General features: G+C 48.2%; 9 protein-coding genes across 9 annotated transcripts; 6 read left to right on the top strand and 3 right to left on the bottom strand.

Annotated features, from left to right (window-relative positions):
* Nucleotides 1-516: 516 nt before the first annotated feature.
* On the top strand, nt 517-2,070 carry ATG22 (Atg22p; the record flags this gene model as incomplete). The annotated part of the gene is made up of 1 exon (XM_022606736.1): nt 517-2,070. The coding sequence occupies one exon, from the start codon at nt 517-519 to the stop codon at nt 2,068-2,070; it is 1,554 nt and encodes a 517-aa protein (XP_022463402.1).
* Nucleotides 2,071-2,235: 165 nt separating this feature from the next.
* Nucleotides 2,236-4,302, bottom strand: GID7 (glucose-induced degradation complex subunit GID7; the record flags this gene model as incomplete). Its single annotated transcript, XM_022606735.1, has 1 exon — nt 2,236-4,302. The coding sequence occupies one exon, from the start codon at nt 4,300-4,302 to the stop codon at nt 2,236-2,238; it is 2,067 nt and encodes a 688-aa protein (XP_022463401.1).
* Nucleotides 4,303-4,684: 382 nt separating this feature from the next.
* GLK1 (glucokinase) lies at nt 4,685-6,187 on the bottom strand (the record flags this gene model as incomplete). Its single annotated transcript, XM_022606734.1, has 1 exon — nt 4,685-6,187. The coding sequence occupies one exon, from the start codon at nt 6,185-6,187 to the stop codon at nt 4,685-4,687; it is 1,503 nt and encodes a 500-aa protein (XP_022463400.1).
* A 75-nt stretch (nt 6,188-6,262) lies between these two features.
* On the top strand, nt 6,263-6,850 carry KNAG0C00390 (uncharacterized protein; the record flags this gene model as incomplete). Its single annotated transcript, XM_022606733.1, has 1 exon — nt 6,263-6,850. One exon carries the CDS (start codon nt 6,263-6,265, stop codon nt 6,848-6,850), a length of 588 nt encoding a protein of 195 aa, XP_022463399.1.
* A 619-nt stretch (nt 6,851-7,469) lies between these two features.
* Nucleotides 7,470-9,107, top strand: PDI1 (protein disulfide isomerase PDI1; the record flags this gene model as incomplete). The annotated part of the gene is made up of 1 exon (XM_022606732.1): nt 7,470-9,107. The coding sequence occupies one exon, from the start codon at nt 7,470-7,472 to the stop codon at nt 9,105-9,107; it is 1,638 nt and encodes a 545-aa protein (XP_022463398.1).
* A 140-nt stretch (nt 9,108-9,247) lies between these two features.
* MGR1 (Mgr1p) lies at nt 9,248-10,516 on the top strand (the record flags this gene model as incomplete). The annotated part of the gene is made up of 1 exon (XM_022606731.1): nt 9,248-10,516. The coding sequence occupies one exon, from the start codon at nt 9,248-9,250 to the stop codon at nt 10,514-10,516; it is 1,269 nt and encodes a 422-aa protein (XP_022463397.1).
* Nucleotides 10,517-10,767: 251 nt separating this feature from the next.
* EMC1 (Emc1p) lies at nt 10,768-13,077 on the top strand (the record flags this gene model as incomplete). The annotated part of the gene is made up of 1 exon (XM_022606729.1): nt 10,768-13,077. The coding sequence occupies one exon, from the start codon at nt 10,768-10,770 to the stop codon at nt 13,075-13,077; it is 2,310 nt and encodes a 769-aa protein (XP_022463396.1).
* A 161-nt stretch (nt 13,078-13,238) lies between these two features.
* POF1 (nicotinamide-nucleotide adenylyltransferase) lies at nt 13,239-14,069 on the top strand (the record flags this gene model as incomplete). Its single annotated transcript, XM_022606728.1, has 1 exon — nt 13,239-14,069. The coding sequence occupies one exon, from the start codon at nt 13,239-13,241 to the stop codon at nt 14,067-14,069; it is 831 nt and encodes a 276-aa protein (XP_022463395.1).
* A 94-nt stretch (nt 14,070-14,163) lies between these two features.
* Nucleotides 14,164-15,507, bottom strand: SPS22 (Sps22p; the record flags this gene model as incomplete). The annotated part of the gene is made up of 1 exon (XM_022606727.1): nt 14,164-15,507. One exon carries the CDS (start codon nt 15,505-15,507, stop codon nt 14,164-14,166), a length of 1,344 nt encoding a protein of 447 aa, XP_022463394.1.
* Nucleotides 15,508-16,349: the final 842 nt, after the last annotated feature.

Genomic DNA, 16,349 nt, shown 5'->3' with positions numbered 1-16,349 from the left:
AAATAAAATAGAAAAAAAAGCCCAAACATATCTGACACCAGTTTTTTAACTAGTATAACGTATCCCAAACCAAATTCGAAAGTACACGGAAGGCAGCAGGGTCATATTCCACTCCTACTAAGCTTATCTCCCTCTCTTTTTTTCTCTTTTTTTTTTCTGACCTTTTTGTATCCTATCAATGTACATATCCTCTACATAGACTAACACTCCTTTGAAAGAAAAGTAAAGTAAAGTCTGAAACATGTAATCAAAATCAATGCTACTATGAGTCCCTGGACAACTCTCACTCCCTCGCGAAAGAGCAGGTATAATTGACCTCGTATACAAATGTCAACGCTTTGAGGGATTTTGAACAAAAAATATTGAAAGAAATCGTAGAACTGAAATATCAGACCTTTTTGACGTGAACGTCACCCATACAGAATACTTGTTGATTCGCAGTCGTTCTTGTTACGAAGGGCGTACCTTCCATTGTTGCAAAGGACCCACGTAAAAACTTGTCCAATTTGACGAGATATGGAAAGTGGTGCGCTAGATCCGGTGGACACCGCGTATTTGAGGCTTGTAAAGAACAATATCAAAGGCTGGTATTTCTACTCGTTCTCTAGCGAGCCATTTGTCGTGTCCGTTGTGTCTACGTACGTACCTCTGCTGCTTGAACAGTTTGCGAGAGCCAATGGTGTGCAATTGGAGAACCATTCGCGGCGCTGCACCCCTGAACATGCCAAATGTCTTCTGCCCTTGTTCAACAAAAGGCTGATGATTGATACCTCTAGTTTCCCATTGTATACATTTTCGATTTCTGTTTTGTTCCAAACTGTGGTCGTCATTACTGTGTCGGGGATCGTCGATTGCTGGAATTCGGTGAAGTTCAAAGGTAATGTCCTGGTTCTTTTCAGTATCATAGGGGCCTTGGCCACGATCGGAATATCGAGACTAGACACGGCGCAGTTTTACACTTTACCATTACTGTACATCATTGCTAACTCCTGCTTTGGAGTTATAAACGTGGTGGGGAACTCTCTGTTGCCGGTATTCTCCACTAGTTTGGCTAAATTTGATGTCAGCGAGGTGGAGGATAAACTAACGAGTATTATCAGCGGTAGGGGTGCAAGTATAGGGTACTCCAGTGCACTGCTTGTTCAGCTGATGTCAATGTTGTTAATCAACATGAGCAAAACGAAGGTGGATGTCCAGATCGCGGTGTTACTTGTTGGTGTCTGGTGGTTAATTTGGCAATGTCCAATGATCTGGCTTTTCCACGATCTGCCAGAACAGTTGACCACTCACACAGAGGAAAATTCGAATATCGCACCTGTCGCAGAACGGTCCCCCTACACCAATTTGGTGGCGAAACGGAGGCTTACTCTAAAATCTCTGACTTACGGCTGGTCCTCTCTGTGGGATGCGTTTGTGCACGCAAGACTACTCAGAGATGTCATGATTTTTCTGCTAAGTTGGTTCATCATCAGTGACGCAATAACGACGATCAACTCCACTGCCATTCTTTTCTCCAAGACTGAATTACACATGACTACGTTAAACCTGATAACGATTAGCGTGTTGACAATGATCAACGCAATGATTGGTGCATTTGTCATCCCGCAGTTTCTTTCCAAAAAGTTAAACTGGCTACCACATCGCACGCTGATATACATCATCTGCTGGGCAAGTTTCATCCCATTATACGGTATGCTAGGGTTTGTGTTTGATAGCATTGGACTAAAGCACAAATTCGAAATGTACATACTCGCTGTTTGGTACGGAATCTCCCTCGGTGGGTTATCCGCCGTCTCGAGGTCCGTCTTCAGTTTGATCATCCCAAAGGGCAAAGAGTCCACTTTTTTCAGCTTATTCAGCATCACTGACAAAGGTTCGTCGATTGTCGGGCCATTCCTTATTGGACTTGTCACGGATAGAACGCACAACATCAGGTATGCGTTCTACCTGCTTTTTGCTCTCTTGTTGCTGTCGTTGCCCATTCTTGAAATGCTGGATGTCGAGAGAGGTAAGCGCGAGGCACAAGAGCTGAGTCAGATCGAGACTTCGCAAATCGAGCGATTGGATTGATGGAATATGTATACTAGTTGTACACGTATGTAGGTACTGTTGAAGTATATAAGCGCACTAATGTGCGACTGTTACAGGTCTCTAAAGAAACAAACATATAAGGTTTTGTAAACGTATAGAAAAGTGCTGAGGACGGCATATGGACTCCCGTTGCGACGCAACTATTCATTTCCTACCCTTGATCACTCTCCATATCTTAACGTACCCATCGTCACCGCCTGATGCAAAAATATGCTTGTCTGTCGGACTCCAGGCAACGACGTTGCAGTTCTTACCAAATTTTTTGTTCGACCCTGCGGCCGTTGCACGTTCCCCCGTGTGGCCCGGGAGCACGCCAAGGACGCACCCTTGTGCTCTATCCCATATGTATATTTTCCCGTCTTCGGACCCGCTGAGCACCAGCTTGTTCTCGCATCCGAAGCAGGACCTGATAATGAACTGCTCTTGTCTCTGGCCAAAGTACTTCTGCACGAGCAGGTTTTCCTTGTAATTCCACAACTGTATTTCGCTGAACCTGAGGTTCACGAGTAGCAAGTTCTGCAGAGCCGGGTCGACGACTCCTGTTGCCGGGTCCGGCTGTGGAAGCGACACGCAGGTCATGTTTTTCTGAATCTTCAGTTGGTTGATCCTCTTCGGGGCGAAGGACTTCAGCGCGAAGTGGGGCATGTTGCCGTTTGGCGGCAAATCTGATATATCGTATACGTCTATTGTGCCCTGGTGTGTCATGAGGATGAGGTACTTGTCGTCGTACGATATTTTGACGTCGTGGATCCGCGGGAACAGCGATTTCCCAGTAGAGTGGTCCGTACGGGTGCCGTCCGCCTCCGCTTCAAAGATGTTGTGGAATAGTCGCGGGCGTGACGAGAGTTTGTCCCTGTCCGTCTCCATCCCTGCATGTTCCGAAAATTTGTAGATGATCGCCCGCTCGTTGATATCGTAGATGGCAACTTCTCTGTCCGGGGACCCGACGATGAACTTCCCGCTGTGTCCCTGGGTGTGGAACCAGTCACAGCACCAGATGCGGGGCCATGTCGAGCTCGACTGTGGCGGCGTTGTTGTTGTTGTTGTTGCGGTTGCGGTTGCGGTTGTTGCCGTGTGGCGGCCCGTCTGGTGGTGCCCCTGCGATGATGAGGAGGAGGTGGGTGTGTCGCCTGGACTTGACGAGGAAGCGTCGTCACCGGGGAGCGTTGCGCCGCTGTGGCTCGTGTGGCGCGAGTTAGGGGCTGCTTTGCTTGGGATGAGTATCTGGAAGGAGAGGCACGGTTGGATGATCTGAGCTTTGATGCGGTCCGCTTCGCAATGCTGTACTGTCTCGTTGATATCCGTTGGAAGCCCGTCTGTGTGGATATCGTAGATGTTTGCGGTCTCGTTGAAGGGGCACGATACGATGTAGCGGCTGTCTGGGGAGAACGAGAGGTATAGGACGCACTGGGTGTTCCCCGCGAGGACTCGGTAGACTTGGAAGTCGTTCTCGACGTCGTAAATGAGGATTTTCCTGTCCGTGAGGGAGTCCGCGGATGCGCTGGCGAGGTACTTCCCATCGGGGGAGAATTGAAGGTACCATATTTCGTCTGCGTTCTGCGTGAGTGTTTTCTGTTCTTTAAACTGTAAGGGTGTGTACGTTGGTTTGTTGTCCTGCAACAGCGACACTGTCTCTCCGTCGTCCTCGTCGTCGTCTTGGTCGTCGTCGTGGACGTCACCCAACCGCTGGTACCGCACGGCCTGTTTCAAGAGCGTGACGAGTCTCCCCGAAGGTACAAGATCATCTGGGCTAATGTACCCGTACACTTTCCCGACGAGCCGTTCACGGGCCTCCGCGACGCCGCCACTGGGCCACACGGCCCTCGCCATGCCCTCTGGGTTCGTAAGCACTGACGACAGTTCCCTGAGCATGTCCGCAGCCGGTGCCTGGCCCTTACCGCTGTGTGACCACGCTTCCTTGTGGAGTCCCGCCCAGAGGGTGACCATCGGTTGCACTGTAGCCCTTAGGAACTGCGCCGCGGAGAGGAAGTCCCCCCTGACGTACACGAGCTCTAGGAACACCTGTTCAAGGAGAAGCAGAGCGACCTCAACGGCCCCGCGGACCCACTGCTGTGCCGCCTCGTCCGTGGCCGCTTGAGCAGCGGCCCTTCTTATTGCGTCGAAGTTGCCCCCACCTGGTGTGAGCTCCTCGAAGGTTGTGGGGGCCACTTGGGACCCAACACCGGCACGGAGGGGCAGTGCGGAGAGCATTTCCCAAGAGATGGAGTGGAAGTGGCCCTCCCGGATCAGCGTTGCGATTGTGCGGACGGGTGCTGAGTGTACCTCCACGCCGCCGGACTCCGCGTGCAGAGCAACCGCCGAGTCCGTGTACCCCCATCTCTGTGAGGGCTTGCATGAGCAGCTTTGTCAGCTGAGTCCTATCAAAAGCCATTGCTGCGGTGGCGGAGGGAGGGGAAGGGGAAGTCAACTGGTGAAGAAGGGTTCCCTTCCTTTATAACATTCTTGGAAGTTTGGAGGCGCACGTGACACCGCTTAGTGAGGAACCAAGGTTGTCGCCAGCACCAACACGAGTAGTCTTGAAGGGATTCGTTACAACGTACATCAGGTAAGAAAGGTATATATATGGTTGTATTTAAGCAACCAGGGCGCACAGGGCGGCACCTACACCAGACCCGTCCTTAGCGAGTCTCAAGTGAACCTTCCTCTCACCCTCTGAGCCCAAGGGAGATAGTGCAAGTGCGTGTCTCAACATGGACCTGAACCCAGGGTAGTACTCCACTACGGACCCGTCGCAACCAATCTCTACTTCACCATGGTACCTCTTGTTGAGGACACCGGTCTTGATGGTGATCGCGGCGATGGGCACCGCTGCCAAGTACGCGGACCTTCTTGAGATGGCACGGACCAGTTTCTGGATCTCCTTACGCTCGGAGGGGGATGTTGGTAGGCGGAGGGACTGTAGCAGGGAAAGTTCCGTCTCGCGGAGCCCCGTGGAGTCGTCGATCTCGATGTGCGAAAGCACCTCTGAGTCTAGCTCGAAAGGCGTTTGCAAGCGGTGAGGTAACTGTGCCTGGGTGCGGTACTGCGCGAAGATAAGCCCCCTTGCGTGCAAGTCGACAAGCACGTTTCTTAGAACTTCACCCAGGAACATCCCTGAGACACGCTTTTCGAACAGGTGGAACCCTGGGTTTGGAGTGTACTTCTGGTCGATGTCGATATCGTATTTTGTCGTTGGGAGGTGTTTCAACTCGTTATCGAAGGACCCCCACTCGGTGTTAATGACCATGTGGGTTTTCCCCTCCTTGAGCAGCTTCTCGCGTGCGTCGTCTGACAATTTGGTGATCTTGCTGATCTCCTCCATGTAGCACCCGTTGGTCCCCGTACCGAAGATACACCCGATCGTGGGTTCTGAGATCTCCCCTGAGGTGAGCGAGTCGGTGTTGTTGGAGGTGTAACAGTGGGACAGGAACGTACCGACCGTGTCGTTCGTCAAAGCGACGACGTTGACCATGTCGAGCCCCTGCTCTGTCAATTGGTCCTGGTACAACTGCACGACGTCCTTCCCGACGGTGTCTGGGATGTTGAACCCCTTGGTCCATCTGATAAGGGACCCTGAGTTCAACGACGTTTGGTCGACAGGGTACGAGAAGGTGAATCCCAACTTCAGGGACTCCGCGGCGGCACCACCGGCCTTGGGTGCAATTGCGTCTGGGTGGTACTTCTTCAAGAAGACAGCTGTTCTGCGGGCCAGGTACCCGAACAGGTCATCCGAGGTGACGTTCTCGTCCTCTAGCAGCTCGTCTGGAATCTTCGACTTCATCTGTTCCATAGAGTACGTGTGGTCCCCGTTCAAAGTGACGGAACACACTCTGAAATTGGTGCCCCCCAGGTCAGCAGCGAGCAGGACACCTTGTTCGGTACCGTTGGGGCTCCCGGTGACGAACGTGGGGATCATGGGCAAACCTTTGTCGGTCTGTTTATCCTGGATCGGCGCCAGCCCTTTCTCCATCTGCTCGATGAAGTAGGCGGTCAATTCGTCCAGTTTAGCGGCATCGACCTCGAAGTCCTTGCAGATGGAGTCTACAGCAGCAGACAATTGGTGTGCGGTGGCCTTGTGCAGATCTTCGAAGGACATGGTGTGTGTTGTGTTGTTGTGTGTTACACTACTGTACTGGAGGGGGAAGAGACTGTGAACTAGAACAAGAGCCCCATGCAGATCTGTGGCCGGGCCAGCCCATGCTTATATACAGCGCATTCCAGAGTTCAGGACTTCCCCCCTTGTGCCCCGCAAACCACTCCACTTCAGGGGCAGCGAAGGTCTCCCCATTCTGGGCTTCTTCTTCCTCTTCTGCCCCTGTGCCAACAACGAGCAACAGTCGTTACAGCGGCTGACAGCAGCAGAGGGGGGCACAGAGGGCGTTGCAGAGACGCACCCCCCCCCGCCCCACCCCCACCCCACGCTCTCTCCGGGCCACAGAAGTCCGTGGTGTGGGGAAGGGGGGGTAAGGGGCGGCGGGGTAAGGGGCGGGGAGAGGAAGGTGGTTCCCCGGGTGTCGGGGTGCGCGGCTTCCACGGTAGACGCAAACACAACCCAGTGGGGGTATCTGCTGGGTGGTGCTCACGAAGCTGTCGTATGCACGGATATGGTTTGAAACCTTTTCTATTAAACAAATGCATACATTCTGGGAAGTGTTTGGCAGAAAAGTACCTGAAGAATTTGGTTTCTCAATACATTTTCTACTGCCCTTTCAATAGAGCTATCCAATGTTTGCTGGATTTGTCTCTTTGTTCCCTTTGAAAACTTCAACTTTTTTTCTCAGACGTTCAACGTTAGGTCTTGCTGAGCATAAATACAAAAAACGTATCTTTAATATGAGGACCATGTTTTTTTCTTCATTTATATGACGTTGAGAAGTCCTTGATGCATTTTTTTGTTGTCGAAGCAGTGAAAGTATCTTTATCAGAATTTTCGGGAACATCTCTAAACACTTAACATTGACAAAGTGCCTTGTTTTTCTATGTGGTGTAGAAAAAAACCAAGAAAAAAACAGTGAGGTAGCGGGGTTCCAGTGGGCGGCATATGTGATCCTTGTATGTAATTGATCGAGACAAGTGGTTGTACTCCGTCGATACAACCCAGGAACATTACGTTACTTCAGCGTCTAAGTCACGTGCCAATCTCTTACATTGCGTGATACGGCGGGGTAAACTACACCGCTCCGTACGCAATGACAAATTGCCGTGTTACCCGGAATGTGACAGCGTGGCGAAAGAAGCGCCGCTCTTTTTCCCGTTCCGTTGTGACGTGCGCCGTTACGTAACTTTCGTAATACACCTGTATATAAGCCGCGTACGTGTTGCATCAGAAGGTGTGTCTGCTTTACTCTCGGTCTACTCCCGGTCTGTCCACCGCAAGCATGCTACTCGACAAGAAACTGCTGCTATCAGTGGCGACTCTCGTCGCCCAGACACTAGGTCAGCCACAGGCCGCCGCCGGTGCGGGCAATGCAGTCGCTCCAGATGATTCGCACGTCGTTAAACTCGGTGGCGACGAGTTCGACCAGTTCGTTAAGGAGAACCCGCTTTTCTTGGCGGAGTTCTTTGCCCCTTGGTGTGGACACTGTAAGAACTTGGCGCCAGAGTACGTCGAGGCTGCAGAGACCCTGTTGGATGAAAATATCCCATTGGTTCAATTGGACTGTGAGGATAACAGGGAGTTCTGCATGGGGTTGCAAATTCCTGGGTACCCTACTCTAAAGGTGTACAAGAACGGTTCCTCAAAGGATTACCAAGGTGGGAGAACCGCTCAGAGTATTGTCTCGTACATGAGGAAACAGTCTCTACCTACAGTACAGGTCGTCCAAGAGGAAACTGTCCTTAAGGAGCTCGTTAGAAACGCTACGATCCCTGTCGTTGTTGATACTGGTGCTAAGGGTGTCAATGCTACTTTCTATAACGTTGCTGATAAATTGGCTGACGACTGCATTTTCGTGTCGTTGGATTCTTCTGCCAAGAAGACGATGCCAGAGGCCAGTGTGCTTTTGTTTGCTGCTGACGCTCAAGAGGAGGCGAAACCCTTTGTGTTCGACGGGGACTTGGCCCAAGTAGCCAAGAACTCTACTCTTTTGGAAAACTGGATTAAGCAGGAATCTGTTCCTTACTTTGGTGACGTCAACGGGAACACTTTCGAAATGTACGTCGAATCCGGGAAACCTCTAGCTTACTTCTTCTACACCTCCGAGGATGAAAGAGAGGAATACGCAAAATTCTTCACCCAATTGGGTGAGAAGCATCGTGGTGTGATCAACTTCGCCGGTCTGGACGCCTCGAAATACGGGAAACACGCTGAAAACTTGAACATGAAGGAACAGTTCCCCCTATTCGTCGTCCATAACGTTTCTTCGAACTTGAAATACGGTATGCCACAGATGGATGACGCTAAATTCGCGGAATTGTCCAGACCATTGAAATTGAAGACTAAGGATATCACAAACTTTGTAGACCAAGTACTAGCGGGCAAAGCGGAACCAATCATCAAGTCGGAACCGGTCCCAGAGACTCAGGATTCAAACGTCCACAAACTCGTCGCAAAGACTCACAACGAGATCACAAGCGACCCCAAAAAGGACGTCTTCGTCAAGTACTACGCCCCATGGTGTGGACACTGTAAGAAACTAGCACCCATCTTCGAAGAGATGGCAGACATCTACGCACAGGATAAGACCGCAGCTGGGAACGTTGTCGTCGCCGAAGTGGACTGTACTTTGAACGACATCTCAGACGTGGACATCGTCGGATTCCCAACGATGATCCTATACCCTGCTGGGAAAAACTCCACACCAGTCGTCTACGAGGGGTCCAGATCCCTAGAAGACATGATGCAATTTATCCACGAGAACGGTGCCAACGACGTCGACGGTCTTGCTATCAGCAAGAAAATCGCAGCGGAGAGCCAAGCGGAGGAGGCCTCCGAATCGAAGGCTGCACACCAGAGCAAGAGCACAAAGCCAGCGGCAAAGTCCGCTGCAGCAGACGTCGAACACGACGAGTTGTGAGTTGCGCAAGTGCTTCATTCCTCCCCAGTCTTATATACAACAATAACCTCTGTACGTGTGTAGCGCGCTTTAAAGTACCGTATGCACTGAGCAATAAATTAACCGTCTATTCGCTTATGTATTAAAATAGTTTGTTAAGTATGAGAGAAAGACCAGTGATCAGAGACCCTTCTGTCCCACCCTCTGCTCAACACGGTATGGCGTCTGAGAACAACGGGGGGAACCCCCGAGAGGTCAAACTGGACTTACAACACGACGACGACGACGCGGGGAGGTTCTACGTCAGACCAAGCCTCGGACTCAAACTTTGGGGGCCGCTCGTCCCAGCATCAGATAACAGGCCCGCACTCTGGTCCCTGCTGGGGGTACAAACCGCGGTGGGGATCTTCTGCCTTTACAGGTTCAGGAAGTTTGCACTCTCCGCTAGGACTGCAGCAGCGCTTAGAAGGGACATCGCTGACCTCCCGACTTTGAACAGGTTCTCTGTCGCTTCCCCAGGACAGGCATTCCTCTTGGAGGGGGCCGAGAAGCAAGCAGCCAAGTCGGCTTCCGCGGCGGGGGGTCCCCGTAGTGGGAGGCTGCCCCTCGTCAGGAAGGCGCTCTGGCTCGTTCTGGGGACTGCACTGCTCTCGCAATCGATGCTAGAGTTTTGCCGGTTGAAACTGCTCAAGTACGACCCCTGGGCGGAGGAAGCACGTACGGCACGGGACAAGAAGTTCTTCAACGACATCGTCAGGTTCTACTACGAGGGGGTCGACCCAACAAAAATCAAGGTCAAGGACCCGGTTTCGGGAGATGCCATCTCAACAAACCTGCCGCAAGTCAGGCAGAGCGTCGCTCTCGTGCGCGCACGCGCGGAACAACTCAACCCGGTCATCAAATGGTACGGGCCCATAGAGTTCAAGCCCATGTCCTTTGGCGAGTACCTCGACAAGATCGAGTACTTCCTAGAGATGAACGAGCTTCTCACGGCTAGGAAGAGAATCAATGCCAAGTCCCTCGAGATGCTTACATTACTCACACACTCATCGGGAGAGGTCGAGGAAGTCGCACAGAAGAACGCGCAACTGCGGCAGAAAATTGCAGCAGACCAAGTACACATCGAACAGCGAACATCCGAACTGACACACGCTTTGGAACCACAGCCAGAACGGGAACACGAGGAGTCCACATCACTGGCCGTACCAGCACCGGCCAAGAAAATCGAACTGCATGGGATCGTGCTCGACCCAGAAACAGACTCCCACAAGAACGTCGACGTCGCAGAGGTATGGAAGTACTACGACCCGTGGTTACAACTGGCACTCGACACCTCGCTGAGCATAAAGTTTATCCCGACAGTGCTATACCCGGATACTCTTCCCGAACAGGGCAGAAATGACGAGAGCAACAGCGAGCAAGGATCATAGATCGCTTGCACCATTCTTACATAACTACATACACCGACTCGCGTGTCGCGTTTGGGACCAATTGTGCCCGAACAACGGTCAAACTGGGTCACTTTGAGCGTCACAATATTTTGATTCTTATTTTGTATCGTATTTTGTATCGTATTTTACATCCCGTCTTCTACTGTTTGAACAGTTTGGAACAGAGGGACCGGTTAAACGAGCTCAATTGGGAGACGGACTGCTGATAAAATACTCTGTCTGACTCTACAATGACTGGGGTTCATCATTTTGTCGTTTTGGGTCTGCTGTTCCCAGCTTTCCTGAAGAGTTTCTTCGTCGGTGCAATTTTCGCTGATGAGGCGTACACGACGGATTGGCTGGTGAGCCCGATTGGCCCTTACAAATGCGTTGCATCCTCTGATCAGTGGGACACGTTGTTGGTGGTCTCAGAATTCAATGAGGAGCAAGGCTTGGTCTCGCTGCTGAATAAAACGTCAGGGTCGCTAATAACTAGAAAGACATTGGAGTATCAGGTGGACGACGTCATGCTGAAGGACGCCTCCGTCGTGCTAAAGAAGGCTGCACAGGACGGATTTGTTGAGCTGGACAGGACGTACCTCTTTGAGAATGAGTGGGTTCCCCTGGCGAACGAGACAGCACCTTTTGTGTCCAGTTGTCGCCCGGATAACACACCCGGGGTCGTCGTGGATTTGAAAACGAAGACGGTGAAGGTCATTGACGAGGACTCGAAACTTCCAGTGCTTTCTCATGAGTTGCCAGAAAACTTTGCGCTGCTGAACTGGGTCGAAACGGATTATAAAGAGTACGTCAAGCTTTTGATCACAACAGCTGACAAGCACTCTTTTTACTACCATATTCAAAACGGAAAGCTTGTTGAAACCTGGACTAGAGACGAGTCGTTGTTCGGTGTAGTCGACCACACGTTTATTGACTTGCAAGACCACTCGTTGGAAGAGATCGCCGCAGAGATCGCCAGCGAACGCAAAATGGCAAACGTTTGGGACGCCTACTGGTTCAGAGTAACCACCGACGTGGAGCGGTTGTTGAATTTTGCCCGCGTCAACAAGTTTTCTCCAGGGAGGATGATTTCTAAGATGTTGCATTTGGATAGTTTCAGATTAAAGAGCGGGATGAGCCCTGAGGAGATTAGAAACCAAAACTTGAAATTCGGATTGTCAAAACTGCTGGTTGTTTTGACCAAAGACGGGTTATTGGCAGCCTTGGATGTTTCCCGTAATGGGGAAATTGTCTGGCGGGTAAACACAATTCCGGGACAACATTCTTTGAAAGTGGAGTGGTTTGAAAGTTCGAGAGAACTTATTGTGTTCACGGACGATGGCTCTTTTGTTCTGTTAGAATTGCTAGATGAGAACTCCGCACCAGTCCTGAAAACTGAGGGCAATATTCTCAAAGACAGAAGGTCATGCTCGATTTCGTCTATCCAAAGCCTGGAAGATAATGGCTCTTTCTTTGTCAAGTACGCACAACCATGTGTTCACCCAAGCGAAATCGTTAACATCAACGACGAGGACTCCATCATGAACACCAAGGAGAATTTTATCACCGATTTTGACAAGAACTCCATTACAGGGTACATCGTCTCACAAGGTAACACTTTAAAACGTACCTGGGACATTACTTTGGACCCAGAGACAGACGTTATCATGGCGTACAGCGGTAGACAACACACTGAAGTGACAAACCCAGGGATTATTCTAGGAAGCAGAGACGTCCTGTTCAAATACTTATACCCTGATTTGGCCAGTTTCGTCGTTTTCAACAAGCAATCGCAACACCTTACGTTGAACGTCATCAATACCATCACAGGTGAAGTGATCTATTCCCAGATTCATAATGAAGAGCATGTCAGCCCTGCTCGTCCAATCAACATTGTCTTTGGTGAACATTGGGTTATCTACTCTTATTTCAGCTTGGAACCAACACCCGAGCAAAAAATTGTAGTTGTCGAATTGTACGAATCATTGACTCCAAATAAGAGAATGACAACGGTGCATGAGAATCCTTTGACTGGGGTAGAAAAGCCAGAAGCAGTATCCCTGTCGTACTTTTTCCCTCAAATCATCAAGGAAATGGCTATTTCAAATACGAAGTTCGACATCACGACCAAAACGATCATTTTGGAATTGGAAAACGGGCAGATAACGCACTTGCCCAAATTTTTGTTAAGTGCAAGGAGGAAAAATGAAACGGACATGACGGACGACGACAAAAAAGAATTTATGGCAAGTCCTTACATGGCTACTATCCCGATCAGTGATTATTACGTTATCACTCATTTCAGAGACATTTTAACTGGTTCAAAGGCGCAATTAGATTGTGTGCAGACTAATTTGGAGTCTACCAGTGTTGCCTGTGAAATCGGGCACGATATCTTCTGCACACGTATCACGCCATCGGGCCAATTCGATGTCATGAGTCCTACTTTTGAAAAGGGCAAATTACTCATGACTGTTTTCGTCTGCCTCGCCCTGTGTATCTTCCTGAAACCTTATGTGACGAGAAAAGAAGTTAAAACAGTTTGGCTAATACGCGACTGATGTAGTGTTCATGTCAATTATGTACAGAGACTAAGTGTATAGTTTCAACAGAAAAGTTGAGATACATTTCAATCACAGATTTTTCAGATTTCGTTCGTTGGGAACAATTTGGTCCAATTTGGTGACGTTGGCCAAAGAGAACAAAGACTGTTAGCAGCACAATGACAAATGGTGCTTGGCTGATCCGGTACCATGACTTCATTTCGAACAAGGAAACTCAACAATTTGCAATTGTGGACGGACCAACAGTTATAAGTGACTCGCAAAATGCGTTGTTATTAGTCTTAGATTCGTCCTTTAATCCTCCACATTGGGGCCATTACACTTTAGTGAAGAAAGCGTACGAATGTTACAGAGACCTTTATCCGGGAAAGTCTGTGCATGTCCTTTTGTCTCTTTCCGTTAATAACGCCGACAAGGGCGGTGAGAAGCCGGCGACGTTCGATAAAAGAGTTGCCATGATGCACATAATGGCAAGAATATTGGAAGATAAAATGCCAGAGGTGGAAGTATCCATAGGACTAAGCGTATTTCCTAAATTTGTGGATAAAGACGCATCCATTAGGAAGCAGTTTTTTCAACATGGGGAGGTTGTCTATTTGGTAGGGTACGATACAATTGTCCGAATCTTCGATGCTAAGTACTACAAGCCAGATACCCCTGCCATTGTACTGAACGAGTTCATGCGTCAAACGGAGCTATGTTGCTTAACAAGGTTATCTGGTGATGTCACGCCAGAAATGCAGCAAAGGTATCCGTTGGATATTCTTCACGGGGAATACGAACCGTCAATACCGAAAGAATGGGGCAACCGGATAAAAGTTATTGCCAACGATGCGAAGTACATCGGTGTCTCCTCATCGGCCATTAGGAAAGAAATAACTACCAACCGTGGCAATCTTGACCTGGATGGATTGCAACAGCTTTTGCCCGGAGAGATCATTTCGTACATCGTGGGTCACAGCAAAGCGAAATCCATATTTGAAGGTTAGATAGAGCCGAATAGCAATTATGAATGCAATTTAAAGGATGTAAATATGATTATATTGGTTTGTGTAATGCAAAAAATTATGCGCCAGTAGTGCTTTATACGAAATTATGCAGTAGGGCAACCGCCACTAGTGATAAACCTGTTGCGACCCAGTTTCTGTAGGTTAATTTACTTGCATAATTGGATAGGACGACTTTCGGAATACTAATGTCGCGTTCACTGGTCTCTGTAACTGACCCATTTTCATCAAGACTGATTGAGTTTTGCTTTTTGGATGCGGTACATTGAATCTTACCCCCTCTGACTATAGATCTCCCGTTTTGAGGGCGAACCCACTTGTTACAGTTCATATCATTTGACGTTGTCTTAACAAACGCGCTCCCCTTGACTAGTCTGAGGTATGGAAAGTCGGTATCCGTAAAGGTACCCTCAAAATATATGGCGCCGCCTACCAACTTCAGCGACTTGAAACAGTCGATTTTTTCCATGTTTATATTATTGGTAACCATTAACCCACCTTGTACTTCTGTAACGTTGTTGAAATCCAAGTTGTGTAAGTTTGAGTTATCGATAATACCCAATGTCCCGCCGACAAATTTCAAGCTTGACAGGTCAAGATCAGCAAATAGATTTTCAATAAATTCCATGTTTGTGTTCACTCTTTGTAAATTGGGCAGCCACACACTCCTTGTGTCTCTCACAGTTAAGTTTTCAGCATTTTGAAGATAGGGCATTTCTAATTCTAGTTCCCTGGAGTTTGCATGAATACTTAATTGACCCCTAACAGTTTCAACATTGGTCTTAATTGTCTCCAGGAACCTGTTGTTGTTCACATTGAAAATTTCAACATCTTTGATTGATTGGAAATCATTGATATTTGATAACGACGTATCTGAAATGATAATATTCTTGTCGACTATAATATCCTTGGGCAAATCAGCTTGGCTCAAAATGGGTAGAACTTTCCAAGTAAGGGAGTTCACATGAGAAATAGTTGGCAATTCGACAGTGACTAATGAGGTCAAAGAGGAGAGTGTAAAATCACCTTGCACATTTTCTAATTGAGGAGCAGATAGTCTAATCAAGCTTTGACAATCTTCAATGACAAAGTTACCCTTCAACGTTTGCAGGTTGTATAGATCTAACACTGGGCTGTCAAAGGTGGAGGTCACTATCAAATCGCCTACAATCTCGTGGCAGTGTTCAATACTTTTCAGATCATTGGAACTGGAAAGAATGAAATTTTCGTTGGCACAAGTGATCCTCCCCATGGTACTTTGTCCACGTTTTTGAAAGTTTTGAACCAGGTGTGGTGGTTCCACATTGTGAGGTTTCAAGACTTGCTGTGGGAAGGCGTCATAATCGTTCCAATTGATAACTTTTGCTGCGGCGTCTTTGGTGCTTAGTAGTAGAGTTAAAGTTGAAATTAGTAGTTTCATTGTTTGTGTTTGATGGTTGGTGTTTTACCTTTGATTTACAACTTGTACAGTGTTCAACTTTGTGTCACTTTCCCGGTGTTTTATGTTTTTTTATATTTTTATTAAATATTTAAAAGTGGACGGGTGGTAAGAAAAGATTAATTCAAATATGAAATAACAAAAAAAATTGTACGAGCTTAAGTATGTTATATTTGTTAGATAGGGTCTTTTTACGTATGTTCTTGGATATTGTCTTTCTCGCCGTGACTATCCATTTTAAGTAGAGTATGAGAGATGACTTAGATAAATTAACTTCTTAGTTATACTATATAAGTATAAGGTTTGATGGTCTCTTCTGTATGTTCAGAAAGATAGAGACCAATACTATAGATATAACTAGTCTTTATATATGTGAGAATTTCCCAGATATTCTCAGAGTAGAGGCATGTTTCATAGTGCGACATATTAACTTCCACGTGGCGTTATTGTCATACGTTTCATAGTTGCCACGTATCATTCTCGTTTCATATTCTGTTTATGCCTATGATGATATCTTATCACCCCTATAATAGTCATTTTCTATATGCAGCATATGTGCCTTATGCCTTGTATCAGAGAGATCATCTGAGTTAGGTGTTATATTTATGGTGAAACTTCCACCATCTCGCATTGTGTTTACGCATATGCTGATATCATACTAGTGTTATTTTCCATACCCAGCGGTATACGTAGTTATATGAGTTGTACTTGCTCGAGTACAACTTGTTAGTTCGTTGGGTCATGGCCCAAGGGAAGTTGCGACGATAGCAGCCTAAAATCCAACATCCACTTCCCCCCCATTACTTGGCTATTTATGGTCACAT

The sequence above is a fragment of the Huiozyma naganishii genome, chromosome 3 (assembly GCF_000348985.1).
Source record: "Huiozyma naganishii CBS 8797 chromosome 3, complete genome".
Taxonomy (NCBI): domain Eukaryota; kingdom Fungi; phylum Ascomycota; class Saccharomycetes; order Saccharomycetales; family Saccharomycetaceae; genus Huiozyma; species Huiozyma naganishii.
Note: the sequence above shows the minus strand (reverse complement) of the source record. Positions and strands in the feature narration are given on the sequence as shown.